At 37.7% G+C, this 12,738-nt stretch overlaps 1 protein-coding gene across 2 annotated transcripts in view; it reads left to right on the forward strand.

Annotated features, from left to right (window-relative positions):
- Window positions 1-12,738, forward strand: part of CPXM2 (carboxypeptidase X, M14 family member 2) — a 78,933-nt gene that overhangs the window by 46,919 nt on the left and 19,276 nt on the right. For both annotated transcript variants that reach the window (XM_061364133.1, XM_061364134.1), the window contains exons 4-6: window positions 2,525-2,609; window positions 3,126-3,276; window positions 10,774-10,862. In XM_061364133.1, coding sequence (XP_061220117.1) covers window positions 2,525-2,609; window positions 3,126-3,276; window positions 10,774-10,862 — 325 coding nt within the window. The remainder of the gene's footprint in view (window positions 1-2,524; window positions 2,610-3,125; window positions 3,277-10,773; window positions 10,863-12,738) is intronic.

Consider the following 12,738-nt stretch of genomic DNA (forward strand, 5'->3'; position numbering starts at 1 on the left):
GGTTCTGGAATATTTCAAAAGCAGTGATGTTGTTTGATTTGTGACATTGCCATTTAGCCTGATTTTTGAAAGAAAGCCAAGAATATTAATAAGAAAAAAATAAATCAAAAAACCAACCACCAAAAGAACTAAACCAAAAATACCCTCACCATTTAATATGCATTGTATACATACACCGCCACCACCATCCAAACCCATGAGTTTTGCTCTTGGACTTGGGTGGTTGATTTCAATTTCTGGGTGCTTTTTCTATTGTTGGTTGGTTTGTTTCCAATCAGAAAAAGCTATTTTTCCTCTTCCTGGAGTTTTGATGTTGGCCTCCAAAATTCCTAATTTTCATGTCTGCTAGAAGTACATCTGCCTTCCTTTAACTTAAACAAAGAAGTTGAAACAAAGTTGAATTCTTCACAAGAATTAGCAGAAACCTATGTAACACACTGATGTCACTGTCTATTTTGTCGTACATCATTTTACAGACTTAAGATGCCAGCATGTAATAGATCCCCTATAAATCCCTTACCCCAGGAGATCTTCCACTGACAGGCAGACAATTAGTATTTTCAGAGTGCTGCTAAATTGTTACCGTTGTTTAATAACCACTGAAGTAGTGTGTCCATCACAAGTCATAGGCATATTCATCTGTTCATATGATAATGAGTTCAGTCTGCTTGGCAATAGTCAAGATTTTTCCATTCAAACTAACATGAATGGCCAAATCTATTCCTTAAAGAAGGCTGGTGGAAGGTTTGCAAAGGGCTGGTTTAGAGTGTGAAACAGAGCTGGGTTTGTTCAGTCATTTTTTTAAGATCCCATGTTATCTCGTCTTTGACCTTGGGAAGTATTAGTATACCTACACACAGAAGTGCTTTCCTAAAATCTTACTAAACACCTAATCTTTGGATTTAGGTGCCACTGTAAGTCTGGACATAGTTTAAATCTTTTATATAAGTGGCACCACTTTAGATTTCATTCTGCTATTTTATTTTCTGAGTAAAATTATAGATATTTTGCTGCCATGCATTTACTTTGGCATCATCTTAAGGTCGCTATTTTGTACAAGATGAAGCTGAGTGAACTTGTGTTGGTCTTGTGGCTGATGATTTTGCTCTGGTTCTGCCCCTGTCCTTTTCTTAGTCTTCACCAGGAGCCTGAATCTCTTAGTGAACACATAAAGGCTAATTTGTCCCTTTAAATATAAGCACAGTGGAGTCAATGTTGTGCGCTCCTAGGTAGTTTACAGGTATCTGTTGATTTTAAAAGATCAAAAACCAAACAAGGTTGTGTTTGTATGGGTGCGCTACAATGGAAAGCTGTTCCTAAGTGTGTCTATTCTTCCCGGTACTCCTTGATCTCTGATTCATATGCTCTGATGCTTCTCTCATAACTGCCCAAATTGCCTCTATTCTTCTTTCTAGTCCTAAGTACTTTCCTTGTCCTGGTTTCACTCCCAGCAATCTGACTTTGTAGCTTAGCTGAGAGCCTGTGTTCAAGAGTGACTGCTCTAGAGGACTGCTGGTTACGCACAATCAGTTTATATATAATAATATAGAATTTAATCATCCTGGACTGACTTTATAGTACAAACACACCTCCAAGCCACAGTTCTCCTCCAAGTCACTACCTATTGAAACCAGGAAGGTGTTAGGGAAAAAGGAATGTGTTGCCTTTTCAGGCCAACAAATATGCGAAGCATTACCTTCTCCATAGCTGTATACACCTTACAGCAAGGAACATCCAGGCAGTATAAAAGCTACACAGCTTTAAATTTACTCAGAATATAAGAACCAGCATTCTATTCTACTCTTCTTTAGGTTAAAAAAAAAAAAAAAAAAGGTGAGGCACAATTTAGGTACAAATGAAGATTTTGCTTTTTTAAGTTAAAGGGTATTTTGTTGTAAATTAGTTACCAGGCCACTAGAAAGATCAGCCTACTGAAGATGGATGTAAGTATTGTAGCAGTGCATTAGTGCTGTGATCAGTTGGACTCTGCTGTGCAAAGACAGAATTGTCTCTCTGTTCCTACCTATTGCTAATAAATACAGGAATGACTGCAGGCTCCAGTCATTCTGGTATTGGAAGAAATGGAAATTTTTCTGGTTGAAATTCACAGGCTTTTCTTCCTAGAGGATCTATTACATTTTTTCCATTCTCTCTGATAACAGCAGCAGATATAATAAATGTTCTGTAGCTGAAAAGGTAAGATTTCTGAACACTGGGTGCATCTGTTCTCGATAAGCCATTTATCCCAAATTCTGCATCTAAAATGAAAGGAGAGCAGCAATCCCTCACCTTCTGGAACCCCAGAATATTATCTGGCTGTTTATTTGCTTCTATGTGCTAGGCTGCTCTAATGAGCTGTTGAATCTAGATTTGCATGTCACTTTTTCAGTCGAGTGTTGACATGACTTTGCCACATGGGATTTCCATTGCCAGCAGCCTTACAAGCTTTATTGCACTAAACGCAACTTGCAGTCATTCTAAGTTATGAAAAAAAATAACTTAGTTACTCTTTGTCTTTTTCAAGGAGTAACTGGGTGACCTCTTACAGAGTATTGGTGAGCAATGACAGTCATGCATGGACTGCTGTCAGAAATGAATCTGGAGATGTGGTGAGTAATGCAAAACAGAAGTTTTATGAAGAACAGGGGTGGGAAAGTGGGGCTGTCCACATGGAGTTTTGATTTGCCAGACTGGTCAGTTAAAGACTACAAAGCAATTTCTGCCAGTCTTTCCCCTAATTTTAAGAGCAAATCACATAGTAGGAGAGGGATCTGGAATACCCTATATAGCAAACCTGATTGTGTCTGCCTATGGATGTGAATGCCATCCTGGCAATGGTCTGGCCTATGATGAGATATGTTTCTTGTTGCATGGTCCATGCAAGGATTAGCATCAGTCTGATGATCCCTGAGGACATTTCATGGCCATGAGGTGCCTATTGCCAAAGAGAGTGTAGAATCCCCTCTCTGAGGGGCATGGGGGGGATTGTGTTCTTTGGAGAGCAGTTCCAGCCTGATCCACTGTCATCATGGGGCTGTACTAGCTGACTTTGTTTCTATTACCCCAAGTGCTAAAAGACTTTTTGAAGAGCTGATCTTCCATGTTTGTATGTTTGGCCTGCATAGATATTTGAAGGAAACAGTGAAAAAGAGATCCCAGTTCTCAATATGTTGCCGGAGCCACTGGTTGCTCGTTATATCCGTATAAACCCACGGTCCTGGTTCCAAGAAGGTAGCATCTGTATGAGACTGGAAATCTTAGGGTGTCCTTTGCCAGGTAAGAGTCTTTCTCAACTGATGTTGATGTAGCTGCCTATAGTAAGACTCAAATTTTACTTCCTTTGGATATCTTTGCGTTTGATGCGATACCTGTAAATGCAGTTATGCAGAAAGACAAAAAATGCCTGTCCAGATACATGAACAGTATCAAGATAAATCTTCAAATGCAATCACATAGTATCTACAAGTGGTTTTATTAATGAAACAGCATTGCATGGATGATCTAACAAGATTTTCTGTGGTGTTTGAGCTGAAGTGCAGCACAATTAATCTTACTGAGTGTGCATGTACTGGGGAGGCAACAGGATTATGTATCAGGGCAGTCACTTGCAGATGTCTTGAGTTTCTCAGGCAAGGAAAAGCATTATATTATGTAGTATGATGCTTATTTATTATTATTATTTCATACAGGCCATAGGACTTACCTAAATTAATTTGAAGGCAAATAATGGAACTGAACTAGTGCTTATCTTGTTAGAGGGGAAGGAGGGGAATTGGGGATGTAAAGAATTTCCAGCAAATTTCAAGTGCTGTCAAATCCAGTATGATCCCTGGTAAGTCTCAGGTGAAGGTAAATGGTCCAGTCCTTGGTAAAGACTGGAAGAAGCTTTCAAATCTTTTCTCAATTGTCCACTATGTATTCCACATCTCTCATTTTCTTTGTTCTATTTTGATCTTTGATCTTAAATTCCTGCACCTTGGGGACAGTTCTTTCTTTGGGTTCTTTTTTGCAGGGGACTATGAATAGTATTTTCAGAAATACTAGAGCTAGAAAGAACTGCCTTTCCAGAGCCTATCATTACTGCTTTATCTGTTCCTGCTGCTGATTAGAGATTTGCTGCCTCCAATTCCACTGTCCATGTAGGGTCTTCACATGCCAAGCAAAGGTAGTCTGATTTTTGTCTTTTTGGTGTTTAGAGATGCAGGAAACAAAACCAGTCTGGGGCGCAGAAGGGATAATTCTTTATCAAAGAGAAGTATGGGGCAAGTATTATCATGAAACAGTAGGTAGGTGTATTACTATGAAGCAGTAAAATTTAGCAGCACTCGGACAACTGCTTTTCTGTAGGTAACCAATGCATCCTGGAGTTGAATGGCAGTGATCAGGGTGTCCTGTGTATGTGAATATTCATATTTTCAATAGGATTCTGATTTCTTCCAACCATGGATTTAGAAAACTTCAACTTTGTGGGTTTCTTGTCCTCTATTATAGCTTTTACCCTGAAGGGGAAATTCCAGAGCCACTGTTTCACCTCCTCTCTTGAAAGGACCAGTGGGTTGTCAGAGATTAGGGATCTATCCGAAATACCTGTGCTGGTTTGCAGGGATCCACCCTATGACACAGGGCATGAGGCTCAAGGAAGAGCTTAGGTACTTAAAAAGGAAAGAGAAAAAAATGTTGATATTTGAAAAAATGATTTTTATTAAGTGCAGCAGTTATTTACACTTGATTCTTATTTGGGCATATGCCCATACAAGGCCAAGTTCTGCTTTGCAGGGTTAGCATTTGTCACCTTTCAGCTTCACAGGGCTGCACAGGCAGTGGGGTGAAAGTGTTACCAAGGTAAGAATGCAGCTGTACTTCCATCACCACTGCAATGAGTGCTATTCCAGCTTGTTGCAGGTCTTGGATTAACATAGAAACGTAATCAGTGCTTCTTCCTGGTATTCATTTATTGAGTTAATTCCCTGCAGTCGCTGACTCCATTTATCCCTGAAAGAAAATACCAGAATCATTCATTGAGAAATGCATTGGGAATGGGGTGTGTTTATTCAAAATGTATTTGGACTGAAAGAACTAATAGGTTTTGATAAGCTGCCTATCCATCCTTTTAGCTCAGAAAGAACTGATGTTTCTTTCTTCTAGCTCATTTTATCCATCGTGCGCAAGGCTCCTAGAGCAAACCTGTTCCTCAAGTTGCATAGGCCTGTTTTATTCTATGTATGTTTTCTTCCTGTAGGACTTACATTTTGTAGTTCCTTGTAACTGGATTCCTCACCCTTTCTTAGTGTCTTAGTTGTTCCAAGTTAGATAACTGACTGGTGTGATAGTGCTGCTCTGATACGCTGTATTGCAGTGTGACTAGAAATGAAGGCTTCTTTTCTGACGGAGTTTTCCACTATAAAACTGAGCAAGTCTCCTAAGTTCAAATTCAGGAGGTGGAACTCTGTCAATTCAAACACCTCTGGCCTTTCCAAAGCCCAAAGACCTATGAAAGAAGTTACGTGATGCTCAGTTTCCTTGAATACCTGCTGTGGGTTTGATTATATTTGCACTCTGGCCGTGAAAATACAAGAAATCAAGTTTGGATGTGGTTTAGAGCTCCCACACGCAATGTCCTGAGGCAACGACAGTGACAGGCAGATATAGGGCATAGGGAAATACCCCAAGAAAAAAGAGGGTGGAAGGAAGGAAAGTAATTTTTCACACCTGTGAATTTCTTGTGTTTTAAACTGATAATGTTAGGGTTTCTACCTTCATTAACCCCTGAGTAAATGCAGCAATTTGCATTCAGGCTGTGCTTTAGATCAGCTTTCCATCACGTACGCTCACAAGGGAGGGTAAGAAAGGAATACCAGATAAAGGATAAACCTCAATAAGGTATTAATATTCTAGGAAAGCTTGTTTGCATCGACAGAATGAGATGGCAATGGTTAGGATCCATTCCTGTGGCTTGTGAATAGACCTCCTGCCTACACAAGGTGTACCAAGAGTTGGAAAAATCATGAGAAAGTACTATTTAGAAAACTGGAGCAGAGAAGTTACTGATTAGATAATCTGTATTATATAAGATGATTGCAATTTTAATCAGTGAAATACTTATATACTACTAATACATTTTCAGTCTATTGTAGGCTGACAACCTTTTTCTAGCCTATTACAGGAGCTCTACAAAAAAAGCTGTGTTATCCAACTGTGTCAGCACCATCTTTCAGATGAAAGAAGTGATTTGCTGTTTCACCAAGGGAAAAACATTTAGCTGATGCCAGAAAAGAAAAAAAGGAAAGATGCCATAAAATCCTACCTATAGCAGAGGATCAGAGGTGCCATTCCTCACTGGGGAAAAAGAAAATATCACCAGCATTTAATTCCTTCTCCATTTTCCCAAAGTGTTGGTATTTACATAGACATAGACTGATACGCACAATCTTTTGCAGTTGCCTCAGAGGGATGGATGTACTTTCCGTGCCTCTTCTTTCTTGAACCTAAGGAAAATCAAAAAGTGCATATGATCAAAAGTACCCAGAGATAGGCGAGAGAAAATTAGCTGAGCTCTTCATGCATTTATTTATACTGTAGAGTATTCAAGGCAATGGGCAATTATTTTATGGAATAAATTTTTAATTAGATTTAATTTTTAATAATTCTTATATAGAAAGCTATCATTGGTATCATGATTATGCCATCACTTTCAACGCATGATAAAAAATGAACTCTACTCTGTAATGGAGTTGAGGATGTTTTGCAGAGGATGCACCATTTGGTTTTATTTTCCTTGCTTGTCTCTTATTGCCAGGCTACCTGGTTGTCTAGTGCTCACCTTGTATAAAACGGTGACTTTCTGCAAGTATCTTTTATTATAAGTGATATTGCATAAATTCAACTAACTGTTTGTGAGAGTAATTTGTGCTTAGAGTGACAGCACTTCTGCTTTGTCATTGCAAAGCTAAAACTTAATACTGGGCAATGTAATATTTTTTGAGGAGTTTGCTGGGTAAAAATGAGACCATATTCAATCATTCCCCTGGGAAAGGCAAATGTATTCTGGTTCTCCATACTTATGAAGACAGATGTGTTGCTTCCCCCAGCAATGCAGTGGTTCTCGTTAAAAGATTTTCTTTCATATTTTATTTGTAAAATGGAGTTTTGAGGAATCAGAATGGTTGGGGCTGGAAGGGACTGTGTCACCTAATTCCAAAATGAATTCTAGTTATTATAAGAATCAAACTGTGGGAAATCATTAGAAAAATCAAATGTTGGCAGAAAAATGTAAGAAGCATACTGCAGACAAAGAGTTTGGATTTCCTCTTATCCATTAGCATCATTCCTCATGCTTAAGTGGAATTATTTGTTTGGTATTTGACTATACACGAACATATATAGGAAAGATTCCATGTATGGTTGAAGAACATAATTTCACTGATGATTTAGTGTGTGATGTTAATGCTCATGACTGCTATGAAATAAATCATGTGGAAAAAGAATGAAAATCATCCGAGTTGTCTGACAGCAGATTTTTTTTCAGGATTTTTCCATGTGTGCTGTCTGTGGCATGTTCAGTTTTGTGAAGACAAGTCAAATTTACTTGTATTAAATGGAAATGAACACATCAGTCATTTGCAAACTGGCACAGTGAGATTTTTAAGGCAGTCTGAAGGATTTACACTAGAGTTTTAACATATCTAAATCACTTGGATTGACTTCAGTATCTTGTCCACTTTGAGCACCATATGAGTGCCACTTGTGAGCTTGCAAGCTCCATTGATATGACACCATACAACTTATGGGGAATGGGTGCAGTTTTTACTTAGTAAATGAGAGCAATTGTCAAAAGACAGTATTTTTTTGTGAGTGTTAATGTCATCTTCAAGTCATTGCAAAGCTCATGTCATAACTTTCTTGTGCCAGTTTAGGGCATACTGAAAACTAAAGGAGGTAAGAAAGAGCCAGCACCCATTGTTGGTTTTTTGAATAATAACTGGAAACCCACTGGCAGCATCGGGGCTCCTCCTCTTGAGGTGCTGTGTAGAGCTGTAATATAACAGAAAATCCATTTTATATGTCAAACTGTTGAGCAGTCAGTCCCCTGGTACTTTCAGGGGCAGTCCCTAGAGCTCTCATACTAGAAAGTCGTTGGGCATTTTAGAGCTTCCTAGGCACTTCTCCATACTTACAAAGGATAGAAATATAAAGGTACCTTTACCTGTAAACTTAATTATATCTAGTGTCTAGTAAAGACATGTTAGTGATAGAAAAATCAATATTCCCCTGTATAAATGGGAGTGCCACAGTTTTGCAGGATCCCTTCTCCTGAGAAGTAAAAGAGACTGAGTTAGTCCTGTGAACAAATGAATGCATTTCCCTTCTAATTCTTCCATGGTTTGACTTTGTTAATCTCTTATTCTCTTACTAAAGAAAATAATTTTTGCCAAAGTGGACCTAACCCTCTGTGCTACATTTTAGCTTTTAATTTTCCTGCTGCAGCAAGAATACAGTGATCCAAGCAGACTGACAGTAGAGCCTGGCAGAATAGGAGTGTTAATTCTCTAGGGAGCTGTCAAATTGTGCACTGTTTTTGAAGAAGGACCAAAGTTACGATCAGTCTCACTGTATAATTTTTATACTTATTTTCCACCAACTCTACAGCATTCACAGTCATTCCCATGATATTAACGTTTGATGTATGGAAAAAGTGCCAGGCTTTGAAAGGAATGGGATTAAAGTATTAGGAAAAAATATCGGCTGCTGTATATTTTGGCTCATGGTGATAAGGAAAAGCCTTCAACATCCTGGCAGTTTTATGATGTTTATTTTTATATTGTTACAAGAGAGATTTTTACAGTGGTGAAGATATTCTGTATGGCATTAAACACATTGCCTCTAGAAGCAGAGGGGTTTTGCAATTTACATTTCTCAATCATCAATATATTAACGAATAATCTCTATGAATTAATATGGGTTGACCTTTAAGCATTTGGCATTCCAGAGTCATCTGCAGCATTAGTGCAGCACCATGGCTGTCAGTGGGCTTGCATCAATTTAGCCTGCAATTAGGTTGGAAAGAACACCTGAAAATGCAGTTGAATTATGTGAAACTTAACCCTCTGGATTCTTTGAAACTTTCTTTTAATAAGCAAAGAAATTTTATTTCCTCACCTGATTAGGCTCTAATTTAAATCCATTTCCTGGTGGTCTTGTTACAGAGTAAGTTCTCACTGAGAAGGAGAGTCTGCATTGAACAAGCAGATTTTGTTGAGGCAAGATGGGGTTTTGACATTTTTCAGTCATATTTTGGAGTAAAGTTCAACCTTGAATCCTTTTTGCTGTAGTTTAGAGGATGAACTGGAGACAAGCATGTGAATGAAGAGTAAATAAGTGGTAGAGAAAACGAGTGATGCTGCAGTGAAACTTAATGGAACTTGCATGTTTCATTTCATAAATAACTTAAATAGTTCAAATTTTGCTTTCTTTCCACATAAGAAAAAAAAACCAAACCAACAAAAACCAGAAAAAGAACCCCAAGAAAACCCAAACACTTTTATAATTCCATGGAAAGAAGAAATTTGAGCATTTAGAGGTTTAATGTCAAATATGAAGGTTAAAAATGTTGTTATAAGGTATTTTTGTTATAAGTTTTCCATAAACTCATTGTGTTGTTAGAGGATAATATCTGTGTACTCTTCCTACTAATCATTAAGCTTTTTTTCCCCCAAACCAATCACAACTGATGGGTGATGCTGTTTAGAAAATAATCAGCCAAAACATTTTTCTTCTCTAGAGAGAGTGTCTTTTGATTGTGTCGCAATAAGGCAGGATGATGTGTCGGCTTTCATATTTGGCTTTGTTTCCAACAATCTTAAATAAAGATGATTTTTCTACAAAGAGAAAAATAATTTTCCTAACAGCCTGACAACCACTGGTTTCACAAACTCAAAATTCCAGACATCCCAGATACAGCAAATTAAGGAATGTGTCCAATGTTTTCCAAATCGACTTGTTTTTTTCTAAAACCAAATCGTAATAGATTAGACTAAGGAGCACATACACAAAAATGAGCCCTGAGCAGTCTTGGCCTGGTTTGTTTTGTTTTCCAGGTGAAAGGCTTGGAAAGGCAGGGAAACAAATGTTTTAATTCTATCCACATGTTCTCCTTTGATACTTCAAGCACACAAATTATAAGTTATATCCACAAATTAATGAATATGCTAATTTTCAAGTAACAAAGAGATCCAACATCTGCAAAGAAATGTTTAGGAAAATAATCAGGAATGTTTAATATTCAGAGTAGAGCCTTTCTGTATTTTGCAAGCAGAGCATAGACTCTGAAAATACTCATCCAGAAAGCTGAAAGATAATTCCTTGTAATAGCAAATTAATCAAGTAGACAAAAAAACATTTACTGGGGCTTTTTCTTGTGTTGTGATTTCTTATCTTGTGTCTAACTCACTTTGCAGTGTCGTTTGCTCTCCTCTACAGCTGAAGGATGCCCTTCTGCTTTTCTGTTGACATTAAGGTTTTTGTGCAGACTAGTTCTCTAGTAAGCTGATTCCTGCTGTCCCCTTCCTTCTGTTTGAATCTATGTGAGATGACTTGTGCAGTAATTAGAAATATTTCAAATTTGTTGGGTTTTTGAGTTTTGCCTTTGAAAAGTTATAAATACATATAGGCATTTGGAATTCAGATTTCCACATTCTTTGAATGCACTATGATGGCTGAGCATCTTTAAATCTGACATTTATAAGCACATGAAAATCTATTTGTTTCTTTTCTTAGACCCAAATAATTATTACCACAGAAGAAATGAAATGACAACCACAGATAACCTGGACTTTAAGCATCACAACTACAAGGAAATGAGGCAGGTAGGCAAAGAGGCTGGAGTGTGACCTCTTAGATGGAGCTTGCATGGGTGCAGGTTTTTGACTTGCTATGGAATCTGAATTCTACACTGAAAAATTATTGCTAAACAGTGTCTGAAGTCAGATTAAAAAAATCTTTTCCCTTAATTTAATCTGTTAAAAGAATTAACCTATTAAAATCCCAAAGTCTTAATTTGTGCATCATTTAACCTAAAACATGACTACATGGCAGGGGAAGTATTTACACATAATGTGCCATCATTTTTCTGCGGTTTGTATTGGGGTGGTGAATGTTAGTGGTTACTCCTTTCAGATTTGACCCTGACTTAGTCATCAGAATTCTCCTGCATTTCAGTGGATTTAGAAAATCAGAATAAACCATGCAGGGTCCCATTCTGTTTTCACAGTTGGGAAAATTGATGCAAATACACAAACACACAAAAAACCCATTAGGAAAAAAATCTTAGTATTATTTTAAATGTACCAGCCTTCTTATTCTTGTTCCTTTAGCTCCAAATAGGCAATCATCTTGTTGTTTCCGTTGTTGTTTTTAATTGTGCTTCATATCACCACAGGCATAAGTGTGGGTTGTCCTAAAGAAATATTTCTGCCCACTTTGTCTTCGAATGTAAAGTTAATATGTTTGGACTTGAAGTGTGTGAATCATTTGCTGTGTGCTGAATTTTCACTGTATTTATACTGCATGAATCACCATTCATTTTTATTGAGCAATTGTGTACTGAGTCACACATTTATTTCGGTAGAGATTTCGTGGTTTATATTTCTTAGCACAAAGACTAAACAAATAGGAACTCAATTGGCATAATTACTGTCAAGACCAATAAAATAAAGTATATTTTACATTCCTGTTGCAGAAAGACAGGTTGGTCAGGTTAGAAATACCTTCAGGAAAAAGTTAGAGCTTTAGAATGGAATGTTTTTCCACTTTCCGTATAAGTAGAAAATTTGCCTGAGAGCTTGTCAGTTGTGAACTGGGTTTGACTGTGCTTTCCCAATTGCTGGTTCTTTCTTTGTCAAAATAATGGATTTATTTAGAGCTTATTGGATTCTACTTCTGCTGCTGGTAGGCAGGATACTGTGGGTTGGGTTACAACAAGTCTTATATTCCAAAAACTATTCTTGGAACTTCATAGTTTTTGCCCTAAGAGGAAAATGGAAAAATAACTGTTGATATCTAGAGTCAACTTGATTACATATATATATATATATGTGCATGTGTGCATTATTGTGAGTTTTGTTAGCTACTTCATACCAACCAACATAGGAAACCCCTGTTCTTTGAAGTTATTTGTCACGAACTGTAAAGGAAAAAGAGAGGGTGTTCCCTGGGCCATGTTTTGGAAGCATGCATTACATTGTAATATGTCATGTATTTACGAGAGGGACACATTTCATCAGTTCCAGATTATTTTAATAGAACTCACTGCTTAGGAAGATGGAATTTATAGTACTAGTAAGAGTACATCTAGTACATATAAGAGCAAGTAGTGATAGGACAAGGGGCAATGGTTTAACCTTGTCTCCCTTTAGGGGAGATAGAGATGAGCTCTTAGGCAGCTCTTCCCTGTGAGGGTTCCCAGAGAAGCTGTGACTGCCCCATTCCTGGCAGCACTCAAGGCCAAGTTGGATGGGGCTTGGAGCAACCTTCCTGGGTTGGAATTGGATGAGCTATATAGGAAGCTGTTAAACTGGTTGATACATAACCCTAGAAATAGTTTGAAATGGATATTTGAGTACAATCTTGTCTTTGAACAACAAACCCAGATCATATGTTTCTTAGGAAATGGGATTGTTAATTTTTAAATCCATATTAGATGTGACTTTTACCTTTGGACAAGCCACTCCAAGCACCCCTAAG

The sequence above is a fragment of the Neopsephotus bourkii genome, unplaced genomic scaffold (genome assembly GCF_033783945.1).
Source record: "Neopsephotus bourkii isolate Nb327-2 ecotype Australia unplaced genomic scaffold, CSIRO-AGI_Nbou_v1 NB_1189, whole genome shotgun sequence".
Lineage (NCBI taxonomy): Eukaryota > Metazoa > Chordata > Aves > Psittaciformes > Psittacidae > Neopsephotus > Neopsephotus bourkii.